At 35.2% G+C, this 21,580-nt stretch overlaps 1 protein-coding gene across 2 annotated transcripts in view; it reads right to left on the bottom strand.

The window, feature by feature from the left end:
- LOC110834112 (cell adhesion molecule 3) overlaps window positions 1-21,580 on the bottom strand; it is a 206,635-nt gene that overhangs the window by 122,639 nt on the left and 62,416 nt on the right. For both annotated transcript variants that reach the window (XM_022072945.2, XM_022072946.2), the window contains exon 2: window positions 17,977-18,072. In XM_022072945.2, the coding sequence (XP_021928637.1) occupies window positions 17,977-18,046 (70 nt within the window). In that variant the 5' untranslated portion in view covers window positions 18,047-18,072. The remainder of the gene's footprint in view (window positions 1-17,976; window positions 18,073-21,580) is intronic.

The raw sequence follows: 21,580 nt of genomic DNA, 5'->3' as shown, positions 1-21,580 counted from the left end.
GATGCATATTGATTCTCGCAGTTGCAAAACGAACCACGTCTAAAGCATGTTCAGGTGTATCGTGCAATTAACACTTCTGTTAAAATATTATAGCTCGTTAAGTGATCTGTTGAAATTGTTAGGAACTTTGAAAGGGAATATTTGGTAACCTCTAGGACACGGTGCTTAAATTCTGACAAAACTGAATCATAGAAACAGAGTCTAAACTGTATATCACAATTAGCATTAAAGAATAACTGGATGAGCTATGATTTCAGAGTGACCTGCATTACCGTCCCACTTATTTAACACTCTCCATGTCAAAATACTTTTACCGCTGCGAAACTGCACGTAGGTTAAAGGGGACATTCTTAAGGGCAAACAGAACATACAGATTGATCCTTTATGTAGCCGAAGGGTAATGAAATGTCACAGATATTTGTTGCATGTTTTATCACGCAGTGCTGTACAAGTACGTGTTTTGAAAACAAAGAGGCGTAATCATGTTCAGAAAATTATCATATCTATCATAACGCAATGCAACATATAGGCTCACTAGGGCTGTGCTCGTGCGTATATCAACACAAATGTATACACCGTACTCCTTCTTGAGACGCTGACAGAAACACAGAAATTTCCCCTGTCTCATATGGAACCCGGCAGCAAAATTCTGTGTTCACAAGAGGCCCTTCCCCCACAGGACCATACCCGAGTCAGAAGAATTCAGTTCACATCCTTACACTTTATTTCATAATCTCAATTTCAGTATTTGTCTTTTCGCTTCAGGTTTTAAAATTAAAATTTTGTATGTATTTCTCATATCTCCCATGCGTAGCCTTTTTTGCTAATCCCAACTTTCTTGATTTTAACACATTAATACCATCTGGAGATAAGCTACTAATTATGAAGCTTGTTATGCAGTTATCTTTGACTTCCTTTTACTTCTTCTGTCTTTGTTACAAATACTCTCTTCAACGCTTTGTTCGCAAATATGCGTAATCTGTTCTCTTCCATGCAAGTACGAGATAAATTTTCATAAATGTTTATTTATTAAAATCGCGTTACAATCTGTATCCTAAGGTACAGGAATGTATTACTAAAATTCTGATGAAAAGATTATTTTAGAATGATATTTGTTGTTTATGGCGAATATTATCGTTTAGAGACAGAATTTTAACCGCAGAAAACAAAATATTTAGCGAAAGATTGTGTACAGTTAATTGGAATCGATTTGGAAGGAAGCAGTTACAGTAAATTCTAAGTGCAAACCCGAGGTTACTCTTGAATCTGTGTGAAAATTCCATAAGAATTAAATCAGGGTAGTCAGTTCTATTTTCGGGTTTGAAACCATTGATACGTGTTCTGAAAACAATGTGTCCGTGTAATATTTGAGGTTTTCACAGCGGCGAGTATGAAGATTTCCGTCTTCTGGGTTGTTGCGCTGTGCAGTCTGGTTGATGTTAACCAACGTTTCAGAGGTCATACTGCCTCCGTCATCAGGGCAATAAATATTCATCGCCCTGATGACCTCTGAAACGTTGGTTAACATCGATCAGACTTCACGGCGCAACAACAAATAAGACAGAAATGTTCAACTATGAGTCCAATTACAAATGTGTGGTTTGTTACTCGTGTTATGAAAATGATCATTCTGGGCAGAAACTTTTAGTTTACTGCCAGTGTTTAAAAATTACATCTTTAAGAGACTTCTTTCTACTTGAAATCAACCTTTTACGTCCACAGACTTTCGATTTTTTCTTTATCGGTATGACAGTTTTTCTCTGAGCACGGTGGTTTTACGTATACGATATTTATTTTCAATCGGAGATTTATTCGTGTCGGTTTCTAAAGAGAAGATCCGCGTACAAGGTACACACACACGGACATTGTTAAAATCTCATCGAAGATGCGATTTGTATGCTCGACGAGACGTAAATATTGAATTCGACAATTCGGGGTCCCTTTTGGCTTGTCGTTCGCTCTCTCTAGCTGTAACGTGTCTGATGTTGCAGGGGATTTCATGGGGTTACGCGCCACGAGCATGGTGGTCTAACACATCCGAAATATGAGAATATTTTATTTTAGTACTCCTGTGTGCTATTTTAATATGTACTAACTTAATACCATTAAATCAAAATAATTTTACAGATTGTGTAAAATTTGTGAATATGGGTAGCTGCAGCCACAGAATGTAGGAAAGATGTATGTAGCACATAGTTTAAATAGGAAATACACAGCTAAATAATATTTTATCTTTTTTCATTTTAAATGAGAATTAGTTCAGAAGTTAATGAACGCAGAAAGTATCTTGTAACGAAATGCTTTTAGGAGGTTGTGTGTATTAATTTTGTAAATGTTCGTGTCTTGTTTAATAATAATATTGATGATAAAATGGAGAGTTTTAGAAGGAAGAAAAGCGTGTATTAAATCTGTTCCCTAATTAAAAATTTAAAAATGTGTCGGGGTACAGAAGTGCAATAGTGTTGGAGGGAAGACATCACTTGAGTGATGGAGGTGTAAATGTGCAGATAATTTTAAAATTAATCTGAAGGGAGCGGGATGTAATTATGTGGATGGGATTGATTTGACATTGAACAGGGTTCAATGATGTGCTCTGTCCACTCGGTATAAACTTTTTACGTTCTATAATGGTGGGAAATTTCTCTACCGGCTGAGAAACCACGGAATAATTAGAACAAATCCATTATCATATTCATGGGATTTCGTAATTAATTTTTATACTCAAAGTAACAATCAGAACTTCACAGTGATAATATAAATAGACTGTAATTCCCACTTTATAAAGGGACATTTTGATCCTTGCTATATAAATCTTCATATTTGTTAGTGTGTTGAAAGCTTCGAAATCATCATCAGACCATGGTTTTTCCTCTGGTTGACCTTGTGTTGTGGTTAGCTTCGTAATTTAAAGTATTTTTGAGGACTTCGGAAATCGTACCATGCGTTTCATATTTATATTTCCTATCCAAAAACTGTCGCTAGTTTCATGTCTGGTGTACAGACTTTAACTTGAGTATAATGCTGTGCAGTGAGTTGAATGAATGTTATATGGTGTTAAGTTTTTATTTTCCGCAAAAGTGCTGTTAACGATGTAACTTTGTGAATGGACTGGGTCAGTCCTTTTTTGATGTTGACTTTACATGTTGCCGGAATTATTTACAATGCACGTTTGTTTAATTCATAGAATTTCGTTTTTAACATATATATTTTAAGTATTTTGCTGGGTTTTCGACAGATTTTAGTGAAACTTAACGCTTGATGTTTCTCTGTGATAAATAAAGTGCCCCATTGTGGTAGCATTCTTCAAGAAAGCTATGTGACGCTGTTTTTATAAAAGTCTGAGTTGGTATTAGACGCGTTAACAGCCTTGAAATTCGATTAAATTACTCTACTGTTTAACGGTGGTCTAGCGGTTAAAACGCTGGCCTTGTAATCCTGTGGTCTTGGGTTCGATTCCCGGTGGTGCCTGAATTTATAATTTGTGTTGGGCAAGGCCGAGGTCTAGGCAACACGGAGTTTTCCTCCGGGATCTTCCCCGGTTTCTCCGTGGCATCCCAACAATTACTCTATTCACACACAGAAGAAGGCAATGGCAAACCACTTCTGGATCATCTGCCAAGAACGTATATATCTTCTTCTCTGTGGGACGGACAAAAGTGAATAGTTGTCAATTTATTAAGGATGGCTGATTTATAATTGAGCCATGTCATCAAGTTGATAATCCTGAGGTATTACAACATGTGACGTCTTCTATAACTAGAGGACAGGCCTGCCTTTTGTCAGATGTCTTTGTTTTTGTCACATATTTAAATACACTATATATAACATATTTAAAACTGACATATTTATGTAGATGTAATCGAGCTCAATAAAGCATATTAATACTTAAATAGTTATTGCTACAAGTGAGTTCTTTTTACACATTAACCAGATAAATCCAGTGTAACGTCACCTACAGCAGTGGTGTTCAAGATCTGTTTTTTTAATTCTGCATTCTCTGTCATATTTATCAATTCCTAGTATTTCTTTGAGGAGGCTAGGGGTCGATTTTGGGCTGCTACGCCATAGTAGTAGTAGTAGTAATATTTCTTTATGGCTGAGATTCTGTCATTTCGGATCATCTGTGAGGTCCGCGTCGTTGGTCGTCATGTTTAACATAACTCGGACAGTCACAGACGAAAATTAATTACCTGTCACTCGCCTGTGACATATATCAGCAGCGCCACATGTGGTGTACGGTTCCGTTCCTACAGAAATTGGCTGACAGTTTAACATGTCTGTCTCTTTGTCACTGTAGCGTTCAACCAGCTTGAAGAATAGGAAACAATCCAAAGAAAGATGTAAATAAATCAAACATTAATCAGAAGATAAATAATAAACAATAACGGGAAATATTAACAGAAAGCAGTTAAATAAGTGTCGCGGCCATATTTGTGAGTTCCGAAACTATTCATGAAATCAGGTACTCGTTTCAAAATCATTGTACTTAGTACTGCTTAAAATGTGTGAATCGAGTTTAAGAGACATCAAAAATACCACCGACAGTTCTGTGAACGTAACAGAAGAATATATATATATATATATAATTACAAAATGCGAAACAATGGAGAAAATAAGCAAAATCATTGTTTTATATTAGGTAAATTAATTTTTAACCAGGCCTAGACTTCTTTAGAATTTGTTAATAGCAAGCGTTTCTCTTAATTACTCTCCCTTCAAACATGATCCAGTTAGAATCGGGAACATCGGCAGTTTACGGCACACAGATCATGTTCAGAAGTTTTGCAGGAAATGAGGCTTCTTTCAGATTACATTCTTAGTCAGTTTCCTATGAATATCTCGACGTTTTACCGTGAACTACGCACAAGATACAGGGACATGAATTCATTACAGTTAATTTTCATCGCACTATTTTTCATTTTTATATAAACTTAATCTCTGGCGATGTGGATAGTAAGGAGACATTTGAAGTATAGCTAAAACTTAAAAATATCTGCAAAGATCAGACACGTGCAAAATTGGTGTCTTAGTATCTGTGGATACTGAATCTGAAATTTGATGACGATGGTGTATTGTTAAAACAACGAAATCTCTGAACATTATCTACCCACCATTTTGATTTTTGTAAAAAAGAAATACAAGTCTTTCCGTCCATTGGAGAAACCTATCCGTAGTCTGTATATTTGGAGATAGAGATCATCTCTATCGATTGGGTCCAACAGAGGAGGTTTAACAAATTTTGAGAGCCAATTCTGAAGGGTTGTATAGAAAAACCCCTTTACCACAGAAGTGTGTCAGTTCGGACTACCAACACATGGCGAAAGTAAAGAGAAACTTCTCGAAATAAACAGAGTAATACCTGAGTACTCGCAAAAGTTGCAAAAACTATGGCTTACCACGAGTACTATTCAATCTCTATACAGAATTTCTCTAACGTAATACAATAGTATTTATTACAATTACACTTTTCGTGTTGTATGTAGTGTTTTTGTTGTTATGTTGAAGATGAGTATTCTGAAGGTATACGTCAAGAAATACATAGAAACTGTAAACTTGGCTTGTCGAAAAATAGCCCACTTTCTTTATTGAACAAGAAGGTCCATTACTGTTTTCATAAAAGCCCCGTCCTAAGCCAGTTGGATCCAGTTCGTTTCATCCATTATTATCTCCCTAAGGTCCATCTTAATGTTATCCTCCAGCCTAAGTCTACTTCTTCAAGCTATGTCCTCCTTTCAGGCCTACCAGCACCTTTTAAACACCCCTCCCCATCACCTATGCGTGCCGCATCTCCAGCCCACCTCACACTCCTCGATTTAAACACCCTAACAATTACAGATGAGGAATACAGGCCTTGAAAGTTATCATTATGTAATTGTCTCCATGATCCATCTTCTATCCTTTTAGGTCCAAATATTCTCTTCAACACACTGTTCTGAAAGACCCTCAATCTATGTCCGTCCCTCAAAGCGAGAGACCATGTTTCGCACCCATACAGCACAACTGGCAAAATTACACATATGTATATTCTAATCTTTAGATTTTTGATATGAAACCAGAAGAAAAAAGATTTTGAACTGTATGATAGCAAGCATTACCTGAATTTAATCTTCTCTTGATTTCGACATTTTGGAAAGTTTCGTTAGCTATCCTCATGTTCTGGTTCTGTCCTGAATTCTGATGCCGAAACATGATCACATGCTTTGTCTTTTATGCAATTATTACCAGACCAACATACCTAGTAACCCTTAAGAGCGTTTCTGTGTTTGCGTTTACAGTATTTGTATTATAGCCCAACAGGTTAATATCATCAGCGTAGATTCAAAGCTGGTGTGTCACATTCAATTCCAAACCGCCCTAATTTTCTTGGACAATCCTGATGGTATATTCTAGGGCAAAACTGAAAATCAGCGAAAAAAGAGCGTCTTCATGTTTCAGACAATTCTGAATAGGAAATTTATCGGGAAAATGTTTACCTAGACGAATTTTACAAGAGGTTTCTTGAATTCGTTTTAATTAGTCTGACTAGCTTCTTAGGTATACCAAATTCAAGCAAAATAATGTAAAGACCTTCTCTTTTAACTGAGGTATAGGCTTTCAAGTCTATAAATAGTCACATATAGCAATACGAAAAGTATGTAAATTATACCTTGATGTCTGTTATGGCATCTCTGTATAAAATAATAGGAATAGTAAGATTCAGCTTAATTTTTGTTTATAAGTACATGCATAATATTCAAGTTTACTCTGCAATGATTTGCCAACCCATAAAATGTTATAAAAGCTCTCACATTTGTAATGGAAACGAATTCTCTTGTATTAGACATCAATTTGACGAGCTACAATACATACCTAAATCTGTTGACACAGCCATTACCTATTCCTCCTGAACCTCTGATGGTTTTAGAAATAACAGTTATATGCCATGATCTGTGGGAATATATATCCAATTAAAAAATCTGAACAACAAAGCACATCGTGCTGTAGCTTGTAGTTGTAGTTGTAGTGTTTTTTTCATTTTGTAAAAAGAAGTGCGGGAGTACATTTTATTTCCTTCGCAGTGTTAGCCATGTGTGGCGTAATGTAGGAATCCCAAAATTCTGTCTCTCTGGTTGGAAATTTTGTATGCGACCTAGCACTTTATACTGACTATGTACCTCAAATATTTGTCCATGTAAATCAGAGACAGAGACTTCAGCATACAAAGAAATAAAATGTTATTCTTGGTGCCTGAGTAAGTATCACGCCATGTAAATCTATTAGGAATTTGATTTATTTTTAACGTTGAATAACTTTTATAAAATTACGGTACAGTAGACGGAAACTGTAAGATGTAAGGTGTGCAACTTCTTCAAACGCCAATAACTCGAGACCTATGTAAGAGAGAATATAAACCCATATGTAAATTAAAGAGTAAATAAAGGGCATTTTCTACATGATGTTTAGTTTTTTCTATAAAAATGCATATTTTACACATTCTTGAAATAATTACCCAAAACATGTAATAACTATACCCTCGTTCCTTAACTTCAACCGCTTGCCACGTCTAAAGCGTAAGCGTTAGATCGGACATATTGCAAGTGATATACGTAAATAAACACGAGCTTTTCAAATTTGCAAACAGATTTTAGCTAACTCTTACAGTTTAGGAGTTTTGGCCATTTATTTGGTAACAAAGAACGGTTCTAGAGTGAGTGTGTTGAGAGCATGACGCAACACATAGATAAGCTGTTGGCGGATGACGTCACGTATAGATAAGATGCAAAGGTATACATTGATGTGTAAATAAAATTTTATTTCACTAGAAATATACTTCTACAGTTAAACTTTATTCAACGTTAACTAGGGAACCATGGTTTTTCAAGGATTTTTTTACCTCAGCACGAAATATGTGAATGGTACCTGTGGTTTAACAAGGACAAAAACCCAAGTACTTACTGGACAGGAGGCTAGGGAGCCCAGAGTCCATCTGAGAAAAATCCTGCCTTACATTGAATCGAAAATGATCGTATAGGACGTAGTTTGTCATGATAGTAACGAGGTGTTCCGATTCCTTTTCATATATAAAACAGAACAAAGTATTATCGCCCAACGCACATGCATTTTAATCCAGTATTTCTTGTATCTCTCATACCTGTAATGTAACATTATGTTAATGTACACAGAATTCCATAATGATTTATTTACCCAGCAACTTTGGTGGTCGCTTGTCAGTCGTAATGATTTAGTTTAGAAATATGCATTTTATTTCTTACATTGAATCTGTGTATACATCGTTTTGAAACATCTTGTTATTCATTATTTAATAGCAGTTATACAACTTAATAAATTATTACTGTACTAAATGTTTGTTATATTTCGGATGTCCTCGGTTATAACATCTGTAGAATCGAGAGTCTAGAACGAGTGGTTAACATTCAGACGTTTTATTATAAACTTACTTATTTAGGATTTTGGCCCGTCGAAAGCACTTTCTGAAGGAGAGTTATCGTGATTTTCCTCAGTTAATCATGTCAAGTTATGGAATAATGTGTCAAAATAAGCCACGAACGGTTTCCTCAACATGAGTTCCAGTTAATGACTCGAACAGTTATTTGATGACAACTGAATTTGTTGTTATGGAAAAGTAAAAGTAATACAGGCCAAATGGGTTCAGTTCATGGCGATAGTTTTCTAACTGAGAAAAATTATTAATTGCCGATTTCTTCACTACAGTACAATACTTCCCAATCAGTGGCAAACTGAAATGTAGTGTTCATTTTTCCGTAGCACAAACAACTATCTAAGAGTGTTTTACCTTCGTCTGAAAGACAGCAGAACCGATCAGATAAAATGCATCGTTAAGCAACTCCAGTCAGGCAGGCATTAATAGCCAGTTTGGGCTGGAACTTGTAGCCGGGATAGTGTGGTTTATGTTTGCGCCCCGGTGTATTTCTGAGTGACACAGAACTTTTTCAAAGGCAATGCTGCCCAACCTAAGCGAAAGGAAATTACAAGGCTCTAAAAATATAAGATATGGAGTACTTCCGTTGTATAAGTAACATTATTTTTACCTAATATAAACTCAGTCAAAGGACGAAACTGTTTTCTCCATTATCAAAATGCCCTTTCGTGTTTAATGTGAACTGGTTATAGTTACATTTAGCGTAACATAAATTGGCTGACTTGTCCGGTACTAGAGCGCAGCAGCACCTTCGTTTTTGGCGCATGTTCGTGCGGCCTAAAGCTGAACTTCTGTTTTGTGCGTGGGACCCACTACACTGCGCTTTGTCTGTGTCTGTGTAATTAGCATCGTGTTTCCTCCTCGTTTGGAGGTTACTTGAGGTAATATTGCAGGCGTTGCCTGTTGATCCACTACCTATATATCACTACACATACATCATTCGGATGTCGGTGGCCATTGCACGTTATTTCAGCGAGCATTCAAGCAGGAGTTTTCAATGGAAAAACAGAACATGTATGTAAAATATACTACAGATATTAAAAGTAGTGATTCTGGGAATATTTTAAGATGCTTAATTTCCTTCACAGGCCACAGTCTAAGTGATAAGTCGAACATTATATTAACGAACAAATGAGATCTGTATTTTAAAGTGATCCACATACGTGTGGCCATATTAACACAGATTCCGATTAAGTTAAATTTATATTACAATTGAAATATTCGCACTGTCTCACGTTTATTATTGTGTATCTATAAATAATATTTAGTACGGAGTTTATAGAAATGTTTATGATCTCTCTCTGTACAAAATTTCATACGCAGGTTTATTACATATTACCATCAAAGAGGTAAATGCACGTAGATGTCACAATCACGCGATTATATTGTAATTAATTCATCATCAGTGAATAGTTTTAACAATTTGCTTATTCGCCTATACATAACAAGACTGTCTCCTTCATCTTCTGAGGACAAGACTGAACTGTAACCTAGAATACCACGGTATGGATATTTAATTGATAAAATTGTTATATACTTTCCATAAAGGCCTACGTATGTTGTTATTTTACAAGTTGTATTTCATGTAAGTCGTTCTCGAGTTTTGTTTCTTTGGTAAGGTCTCTGAGAGCGTATAAACAAATGTTGGTTGTATTTGTTAATAACGTTTTCATATTAATGATGGTAACAATTCTTTCGGCTTGACAACCACGCATTACACAAGGACGCGGTATTGGTAAGTTTAGATGTTTATACATATTGTTCCCTGGTTAAGAGTGGTGAAGAAAAACCGGTTTAACCATGTAAAATTTGCTCCTATATCCATTCCCACTCAAATTATCGATCACGGAATCACAGAATTTTGACTGTTTCCTGAGTGTTGAAGTTCAGTTTTGTGTAATTCCGGATACTTTCTTGTCTTAACAAAACGTTGAACCTAGGAAGATGAATGAGGCTTACAGCTTAGACCATAAAATTACTTTTCATCTAGTTCAGCGTACCATATTTCTTGTGTATAACTTATGGCGAAAATATTAGACGTTATTATTGTTATTTCCATTGTTACTATTGTTGTTTTTGCGAACGTTTTGGTTTTGTATGTAATGCAGAGCGCTGCAAAATAAATTATAGGTCGGTCGCAAGTGATAGGATATAAATTTGAGAGATTGAATGAGACCTGTTAAAAATATGTTGAATTTAAGGAGAAATTTACAAGAAAGATAAAAGTTGCTTGTTTAAAAAAAGTCCCCCCCTGCTTAAAGTAAAGCTTAGATATATTTCTGAATAATCTTGGGAGATCCTAAAGACCGTTAAAATTAATTTGTATAATTTATAGGTATATTTTTGTGTACGAAGCAGACATTTGTGCTATTGTGAGAGTAATGTTGAAAATCATAATTAAAAACTGAGTCATCCGGTTGCACATTTAAATACTTAATAATTAATTTAATGATTGAATTTATTTCGAATTTTGTTTCGCAACGTTGCGATTTAAAATTCATAAACTTGTGTTTTCTTTTCTTTGCTGAAAGGATTGAAGCGAAGAGCTATTAAGTAAATACTTTAAACACGAAAGTTTATCGGAATATTTTAACACAAAGTAAGCAATCTGATAATGGTGCTATAATAATAAAGAAATATTTTATCCTATACCAAGAGCAATCCTGACCCGCACATAGGCTGTGACAGAAATTGATGTCTGCAGTTCACCCTTCTGTTGACAAAGTTCAGACATGGTTTCAAGATTTCCCTGAAGGCAGAGATACTGAATGCTTCTGCACCTCCAAATTAATTATTATTTTAAACTTCCTATACTTACTCTGCTACACATCAACGGCAGATGAAAGTGGAATTAAGTGTAATTCCAGTGCTATAACTAATTTATATTCGGTGGGTAAACAAATTACATGTTGTAGAGGCTGCGTTAATAGGTATATATTCATTTTCCAAATCAACTGAAATGTTTAAAAGTAATATAATTTTGGTAAACACTGAGGTTTGTTAATCGCATTTAATGTAATCATTTGAATACATTTGTTGATATATTTGGTTATGCGTTTTGTGAAACCTGTTTGTATTAGAAGTTCCCGAAGAAAATAAAGCAGTTTCCTTCATTTCACGGTTTTTAATAGTTTTAATTTTGCTTCTTCTTTGTGAGAACCTTGTGGTAATATGTTCTGACCCAGTCTCCTCAGTAACTTTAGATGTGTATATTGTTTTTATATAACCATTGGATTTTAGATTCTCACGGCAGTGAATATGAAGATGGCTGTCTTCTGGGTTGTAGCACCCAAATCTCACCACAATGCTTAATTATTCCGGTGTTGCGTTATGTAGCAAACATTTCTTTTGTATTTCGCCAATATTAATGGTCACCGCTAACTAGACCGTAATTTTCACAATTGTATAGACCTGGTATATTAAGAACTACAGAATGTCGCAAAAAGATATTATCACAACAGCAAACTCTGACTGCCGCTTGTCAATAAGTTGCTCATCGCTGTCAAATGTGCCATGATTCTAAAGGTGGTCACCTACATTAGATTTACTAATTCAGCTAAGTGCCATTGCTGACCTACATAGTGACTTAGTTTATTAAAACGCGTTAATGTATTAATTAAATCTGCGTATACATATATTTTGGAACTGTATATATAAAATCTTAAACGACAATTCATATTTCCCGATGTTCGTGTTATATAAAACAGACACTTCGTCTCATACGTGAATCTATGGGATACAGAACCCGAAAATACACATTTAGAAACTAGAATAAATTATTAAATTTACATATATCCGTATTTATTGATTTTTCGTCAATATCTCCTCAAATAGTGGCGTGACGTTTCCTCACACATTTTATTTTACATAGATCACATTTGAGCGGATTTTCATTAAAAATATTTTTGGAGTTCTGATACATTTAGATTGTGTTATAAGATTTAAAATTATTTTATTCATGAAGGATTTTGACATATCTTGATATTTTAGTTTTCGACAAGGCTTCTACTTCCTAATCGATAACGTTTCCTGGATGTAACGAACTCTTGCATTGTTTATAAAATTTACGTCTGAACTAAATTAATTTTCGTACTCAATTGTTCTGATCTATTTCAGTTCATATTAGTGATTAATTTAACTCATGATTATACCTCATTTTGTGGCTTATACATAATACTTGATGAATGATGTCAGCTACACCGATATTTTAAAAGTTATATTACTTGTTGTACTTAGCTATGAATCGTTTATATTAAAGTAATTTTCTTATATACCATATATAGTTCTTCGGGTGAATTTAATTATGTATCGTCATTCTTTAATATTTTGTTTTAATTTTTGTACTTAAGCTTGTGTTACGAGAATACATTTGGTACATGGTGTAAATTAAAACCTTAAAGAAGAACTTAATGAATTTCAATGTGTTTGATACAGCGTTGTTTAAAACTCGGAGAAGTAAGCAGTTATGTATCAGTAGCTATGGCGTACTATGATTATTAAGGAGTTTCTAAACTGTAGCGAAAGAGAACTGTTTGCAGAGTGCTGTAATACCGGCACGAAACGAGTTGTGCTCAACGTTGGGTCATTAGGCGTCGTCGTCAGGACGGGCAAGCGACGGCGAGTCCGGCCCGTCGTTAATTTCCTGGACGCTACACTTCCTGTACCAGATAAAGGAAAGGGGACAGGAATACCTTGTCGCTTAACTGTGCTTGCCTCTAATTGGGCATTGTTCTAATTTAAACAATCAAACTGGACATAAAATGTAACGGAAAGTGTAATGTGATAATGTTGAACTTCGTATCTGTACTTGCATGAAACTTTAACAATTTTCTGACAGAACAAACTGTTATACGGACACCGAACTATCACCCACTATAATCGTTTCTGGTAAGCCAGTAGTTCCTTGACTACTCAGGATAACTGCCAGATATTCTTCTTTAAAATTCATTTTAATATTATTCCAATTTTAAGTTTGTATCTCCCATACGGTCGTTTCCCTTTGACATTCCGACTTGATTTTGCATATTTATAATTTTTTTCATGCGGGCTACATACCTCGCATATCTCTGGCTTTTTCATTTGAATACCCTAACAAATAGTTAAGAATACACGTTCTGAAGCTCGTAATTATGTGGATTTTTTAAGACACCTGTTAGTTCTTTACACGATACACGTATTTCCTCAGCACTGTGTTATTCCCTGAGTAGGAGGTACCAACTTCCACGCTAAGTTAGAACAAGTTCATGGTTTAATATTTAAGATTCTAGACAGCATACATTAAAATAGAAGGATTTTTAACTGATCGATTTCAGCAATTTCCGAAATTTAATCTACTCATATTTTTATTCGAGGATACATTTTTGGACTTGTTATTGCGATTCTCCAGTATTTCAGTTATATCCATTAGCCACGTTTAATGACCCAGTGCCGCCTTGTCCATCAGCAGTGCGACGTCGGATGAATAAGACTCAGGAACTCGCATTATCAACACTGTTCAGCTCGTTTAAATTATTCTACCCCTTCGTAAAGTTCCCTCTGGCTCGTATATATCTTGTTATAATGATCTGTCATTTTCCTATAAATCTGACTAATTTTCGCACATTTTGATCTCAATAAATTGGATCGCAGGTCGTACTTCTTTGCTGCATTCTACCATTGTAGCAGACACGTTGAACGTGTCTAAAAACACGTCGTTAGCTGAAAATGAGGAACGGGTATTATTAAAGGCTGTATAAGATTTGAGATTATCATGGCCTTGAAGTTGTGGGTTGCTAACTAATGGGTTGTGATACCACAGTATCTAAGCGGTTTTTAATATTTCTGAGGAAAGTGTAGCCTTCATGTTCAGTGTATACATCTACAAGACAAGTCACACTTCTGAAGGTGACACATTGCTTAAAGAACTGGTAACCACTCGTAAGATTACAGTGTTATAACCCATAAGACGACAGTTCAGAAAGTTAAAGTCGTGAAATTTCAGATTATTACTGCGTTAAAAATGACAGTGTTGGTTTTCTGTGTTATAACATCATCTGAATTTACAGGTGAACACAAAACATTTCGAAAGAACATATTCAGGCTTAAAGTTGGAGGACGTATTTTTCTCAAACTTTTGTATCTACATACGAGTCAAGTCGGTGTATAATTAAGTGGATTGTACTTGATACTACAATTACGAAATGACGCGTACGAGACATGCTACTCTCTCTTGAGAAGTTTAATTAATTTATTACTCTGTAAATGTCGCTGGATGTCGATAACAGTTTTTTTAATTAATTCAAAAATCTCATCCCTCGGAACATTTAACAATGTAAATTTGATAAGTGTGCAGCTTCTTACATTTTTATCAGCATTCGAGAACATAAAAAAATGCAACATTGTCATGTATGGCATTAATTTTGTTTAGTTCAATGACCCCTAATTTGGTATACATCTGTCCCACAGTACTTAGACACGTCTCACGGTTTGAGAATTTTGAGTATTCAATTAAGATAAAAAAATTTCAATGTGCATTGTTCTCAGTCGCCGCTACCGCTACAGGCTGAATTACTAATGCATTTAACCCACACCTGACACAAAATATGGAGTTTAAAAAAATTCCTTTAAACCCATTAAGATTTAATTAATTTTAATTCATTTAAATCCTTTTTCCGAGACTATCGCCACTACTTTCAAACCAAACTCATTTCGTAACCTGATCGTAGAAAAGAAAATTATATATTAATAAATGTTTCAGAGGTCCTTGCTGCCTCCATCATGCACAAGCTATGAAGAAGTTTTCGGAGGTACTGCCGTAACAAATTGAACGAATTTCCTCGCAAAATTAAGAAAGCAATAGGCCTTTAATTTATTTGTAAAAGTTCTGTTTTGCGATGATGGAGTAGTCTGACCGAAGGACTGCCTGAAAATTGTGGAAGCTTAACCTTAGTTCGGAAACCTTGTAACTTTGAACCTGTTAAGAAAAAAACTCGTTCCAAGCTGTCATGTCACGTGTAATCTGTCATCGGGAGACAGGCTTCAGATTGCTACTGGCCCGGACACTTTCCTCATAACACGTTGGATGATCAGATTGGTTACGAGCTTTGGAAGCTGCGTGATGTTGGAGTCAGATGCCGCGAAAGCGCAGAACTGTGCTCAGGCAACTGTAGAATCAGGAACATAGCGGACACGGAAAAATATGGAAGTTATTAATTTCTAAGGATAATGTTTTTTGAACTTCGTCCTTCGTCTACTTTCATAATTTTGCGGTAACTCTAATGCATAACTGAGCCCCTGAAGGTAAAAATTCCTGATGTGCAATGTTCCCATATTTCGCTAAAAAAGAAGCTTTAACTACACTTTCGTGCGACACATTTTCTGGATTTATTTTAGTTGTAGAAAAAGATCCTTGTGTTTATTGTATACTATTAACAAAGCTTCTATATATACTACGTACTTAGGCCTAAGCACATACATATAACATATTCTCTTTCAGCGTATGCTAACAAATTTCATATATTTAAAAGAAGTGACCATTCGGTTTTTAGTAAAAATATAAATCTTCATGGTCTCCATCTTCATATTGTTTATTTTCTGAAACAAAACCTTTTCCCTATCAATGTTATTAAAAAATCTTAAGCACACTGCACAATACATCAAATAATTATTCTTCACGTATCTTCAAATAAGGCGAGAATTTGAGTATATAATGTTTAAAATTTCTAATCCAGATAATCTGGTTGGACATGATTGATAACCAAATTTCAAACCATTTTCGTTACATGTTAACTCAATTTTATTATATTTCTGTTTTATTTTGCATTGCCAAATTGATACGTTACGTGGCATCGAATAGCAGAACAATGTTGAATGACAAGTAGTGCAAAGAAGAGTTTTTGGTTTGTGTTAAGAAACTGTCCCGGAACTTATTGTTAAATTCTCGGGAAATCAACATCCATCGTTGACATTAATCGGCTTCTGTATTTTAGAGTGTGCATCTGTGTCGGTTCAGGTTTTACACACGGCCAGTAGAGCTTTTCATGAAACTTTATCTGCGAGACAGTAGCTAGAGCCTGAGCCGCAAGAATTCTCCGATTTTAATTTCCGCTGCTGTTTCAGTCGATCTTTCCGACAAATTTTTATTTCGACATTCTTCTTTACACCCCGCTCTCATTCAAAATTATCCACACATAGCACTCAAGACTAGTTTTACTTTGTCCTGAGAGCATAAAATGTTTAAAATGTGTTGAGCATACTGTCGATAAAGAACGTTTTCCAAATCGATTATTTTTAAAGGAGCTGTTCTTACTTTTGACAAATACAGAGCAGATTGGGGCAGGGGTTACATTCCGCATTTTATATTCGGGTACCGTGTAAAATCCCAAGCGGATATCGGCTATAAAGTTTAAGAATCTTTGTCGTATTCTCAGTTTCTTAGGTTAACACACACAGAAACTTAAAACACAACCTTCTTTTAAATTCTTATACAATCACCGTTCATACTTATCTTTCCATTAAATTCGATTCTACTTAATCTAGGTAGTCGACACAGCATCGGTAAATAATCGATCCCATATTCCAGGACCCTCGCGGAACGGAACTAGGGAACTAATAGGGTTCAGACGCATCCTGTTTAATTTTCCGTGGTAAATGAATTTTCAGTTATTATTTGAATGGACTTCCTACTGAAAAAGTTTAACGGAATCTGTTTTAAATATTTATCGTAAACAATAAAAGTCCTGTTAATTTATTGAATAGAAATAAAATTTGCACACAATGAAAATGGCGAACTTGTCTTCAAGCATCTTAGATTGACATATTACCACGCATTTAAGAAGGATACTAAAGCAGATGGACTACGTGTTTAGTTATACGGTAGGCAGGCTTATGTTTACATCATTAAGTTTGGTGTTGTTTCGTTGTAGGCGTAATTCCTTTAAGCTACAGTAAAATAAACCTTTCATTTTAATGCTGTAAATTTACCATCCTAAGTAATCTATGTAGCCTGTAATTGAGTGATTTTTCGTGTACATGATTTGGTGTCCGCCATCTTTTCTGTGATAATATCTTCCAGTATTCGACAAAGAGTGTCTGTGCTTGTAATTTGTTTGGACAGTGTAACATAATTATTGTTCATTTCTTTAAATTTGATTGTGGCATGAGATTTTTAAATACTATTCAAAAGAATATTTTACATACTTCGTACTGTAAAATATTAATAGCCTAAATTTATTTTAAATATAATTCTGCAACAAAAAATATAAAAAAACGAATTCGGCATTGAAAGATTCGTTAAGGAACTTGATTTTGATTTTATGTAAAAGTACTCAGGAAGCAAAACAGTTCTAGTTTGAGACAGGTCCTACCATAACTTAGGTGCTTAGTCGCCGGGATCGCCAAGAGTTCGGTATCCTCAGTCAGTATTATTCCCCACTGATCCGTAAATGGTCTAAGAGAGACCTGGTTCCTCAGAGACACAGCGCCACCCCATCGCAACGGCAATAACAACAGTGATAATAACGTAGAGTCAAGTGAATCGTAACTGGGCGTGGACTCACCTACTGTGAGGAGAGAGCTCGAACAGCAGGCGATCAGCAGCGAGAGCAGCAGGTTCCACGCCGTCTTCATAGCCCGCTACATGGCTGACAGCAGCGCTGCAACACACAACACGACTCACCACTGTGGTCGACACGACACGTCGCTCTACCTACAACTTCCACTCTTTACTTTCCCCAGTGATGCTACAGCATTTTTCAATCTAGCAGCTTGTAGAATCCCCACTCAAAGATCTTTTATTTATGACTTACGACTCGTAGTTTAATAATTAATTTGTGTTTCAGGAATCGTATAAGAGATTTTACTTCATCGCGAACATAAAAGTACTTTAGGAGGTAAATGAGTGCTTCTTGAGACCCATACTCTAGGCACATATCTTACAGTTTATGAAGGATGCTGTTTAAAAAATACTGATTTCTAAAACACAGAGCACGTAGAGATGTATGATATTTAGTTCTTTCGTATTTACAAATATCGTGTACATCTGTGAATCAAAGAGTACTGACCACTGAATGGGGTTTAACCTTAAAAATTCTGAGAGGGCGAAAATAATCATTTGCGTTCAGGCTATATTGAGTTGTTGGCCTACATCGACCATTTCGACAAAACAGATTTAAAATATGCTTTATCTACCATGCGTATAATATTGAGTAATAGATAAACTGAATATTCCTTTTAGGATGTTGCTACGTTAGTCTGTTAGAACACTACTGGCGTTTCAGATGCAGTTAGCACATCTCAGATTTCGGTTAACTTCTACCACACTGCACAACGCAATATCCAAGAAGAACCTGAAATATTACAAAATATAATTTATTTATTGAAAATGATGTGTTATTAAGAAATAGCATAAAACGAGAAAATCTCAATTGCACCACATTTATTGCGTCTTGAACTTGTCTCCATTTAGAAGTGACACTCTTCAACAGTGAACGTAGATCCCCAGACTAGTCACCTCTATATACATCAAAACGCTTACCAGCAGGGAAACATTGATCATTTATCTGGGTATACAGACTCATTAAGGGTACCCAGTTATTAAGCCAGTGTTTTTACGTGTAATAATGTTTAAGCATCCAATTCAAACGCGATTAAATACCCTATTGGGTGTCAATTTCAATTGACGTTGGTTGTGTGCATGGCTGGCTGATGAAATGCGTTTTACGGGCGTGTGACATATGGATTGTGTTATACGGACATAAAACCTGCTACAACATTTTCCATAGAAGATTGGAAATTGAACTGATAATTTACATATATTCCAGAACACATTATCACATGCTTTTAAAAGCCCATAATTTAGTTTGATGTTATATTAGCCACTTCGGAATGTTTCTCAAAACCAAACAAGTCTGAAAAATAATGTAGCTAGATTGCATGTAAGGTGTTTCAAAGCTATAAAGCACAAACTCATTTACAGGAAACACCAGCGATAAATGTAATGAATTTCTTTCAAATAGAACAGTTGTTCGGGAATCTTAAAGTTCACTCCGCATAGTGGTACAAAACGTTTCATATGAGTAATGTTACATGACTCGATTCTCGATTAAGATTAACATCATTATAGCGTCTAATTGTTCTGTTAATTTTGTACATAGTTCCTGAATTCTGTGGTGTTATGAGCTCCTGCCGGGATATTGTAGGAATCTATGTCAGTCGATTGATTTATGTGAAGTGTGTTTATGTATGTTTGCTGGTGGAATAACTTCACCTTCGTCGAAGTCTGTGAGAAAAAAATTGAGGTTATCAGCTAATATTCTGTATGGGTTCTGGGAAGTTCTGTCTCAAAGAGCGTTATTAACATAATAGATGTCGAAGTTTTGTCAATTTTTAAAAAGTAATTAAAACCTGACGGAAAATTATAATATTTCACGCCTCTTCATAACTGTAGCAAGGAGAGAATAGCTTTCTAAGTCCCACTGACTTATGTTTACCAAAGAATGTATACTGTGGCTAAGGTATGTAGTTTTCTAACTTAACACACGGTTCTCAGGAGGATGAAAAAGCCTGCAACGATGATCTTGGTTAATCGCACCTTATCGAGAGTACTATGATGAGAAAGAGTATTTTGCTTGTTTAGATGTCCGGAGGTAAATAATGAATTCTAGAAAATTTCCCTATAAGACTTCTTTGATCAAAATAAATTAAACAAACTTTCTACACCAGCATTTTGAAAACAGGTTATTTTGAACATTAAGAGCTGCTTTTGTGGCATTATAATAACGGAAACAAAATAATTTTTATAAACCAAATGTATTATAGTCTTAATTCTGGGCTATGTGACGTAATTAGACAGTGGTTAGGAAAAATATGGGCACAAATCAATTGTAGCCTGCGGTTACGTACGTGAGAATAATAAAATAGATAAGAATTTCAAGGGGAAAGTATTAAGATGGCTCTCTTGTGGTATTTAATAGTCAGATGGAAGTATACAGACGTTTCAGTGATGCATCGAGCAACAAAGCACGCGAGGATCGTCTACATTACATACCACACTACACGGCGCAACATTCCAGAATATTAAATAGATAGAAGTGTAGTGCATTTTATGCATTTATCTACTAATAATTGTTTGTGTGTATGCAGTATTAATATTATTGTCAGCTAATCGGAGGTAATTTGCTGTTTGATAGAATGAAACAGCAGTAAGAAGGTATAAATGAATGAGAAATAATATCTGAAAAATTCCGTGTTAGAACAACACTTAAATATCCGAGAATACATCTCATACAAACTAAATGTACATGCCGTAAATCTCTAACTGCAGCCTCTTTATCTTAACATTGCCGGTACCTTTGACTATGTGAAATATATAACTTTATTGAAAGTGATTTTATATACAAAAATAATCTTGAATATTTAGAATTTTTTTTTCATTGTTTCACTAATTTCAAGATTCACAAACTCTAGAATTAGTAACTGTATCAGTTGCGCTGTGTTAATATCCGTTACATTAACAATTATTAGTGCAGAATAAATATGCACGAAATGAATACATTATTAATATTTAAGTTAGGTCAAATATCGTTTCCTGTGCTGACTAAAATTTTATGCTCTTATGTACCAAACGCTCAGATAGGAGTCAAACAACTCATTCGAAGTCTGTGGGATGAGCGGAAGATCTTTTAACCAGAACATACCAGTACATATTATGTTTCACTTTTGAAATTTACAAACTGAAATAAATAAACCTCTTGGGAAAGCGATAGTAGGCGGGAGGATGTTATTGAAGTATATGTAAAAGAAGTTATGTATGAGGGTCTAGACTCTATTCAGAAAACTCAGGATAGGGCATTTTGACCGTGATATAACTTTAACTTTCACGAAAGTGGTGATCGTTAAGGTACAAGTGTGTGTCATGTTCTTAGGAATGTTAATGAATTTTAGGTCGGATTAAACGTGGTACACAATATGAGAGTACACGATCGGCAGGAACATGTGGTAAATGAGACAACGAGGAGGAATTATCGGACTTATTGCTGCCTGAGATACTGTGGTTTTAATAACTTGAACAACACAAATTATTCCACGTAATCAGAAGTAAGCCTTCGGAAGTTTACGCAACTTCGTAACCTATGTAAAGAAACATAGAAATTAACAAATAAA

Source organism: Zootermopsis nevadensis, unplaced genomic scaffold (genome assembly GCF_977971745.1).
Source record: "Zootermopsis nevadensis isolate Lab colony 2312 unplaced genomic scaffold, Znev_1.0 Znev_ptg000013l, whole genome shotgun sequence".
Lineage (NCBI taxonomy): Eukaryota > Metazoa > Arthropoda > Insecta > Blattodea > Termopsidae > Zootermopsis > Zootermopsis nevadensis.
This window is presented reverse-complemented; position numbering and strand designations above follow the sequence as displayed.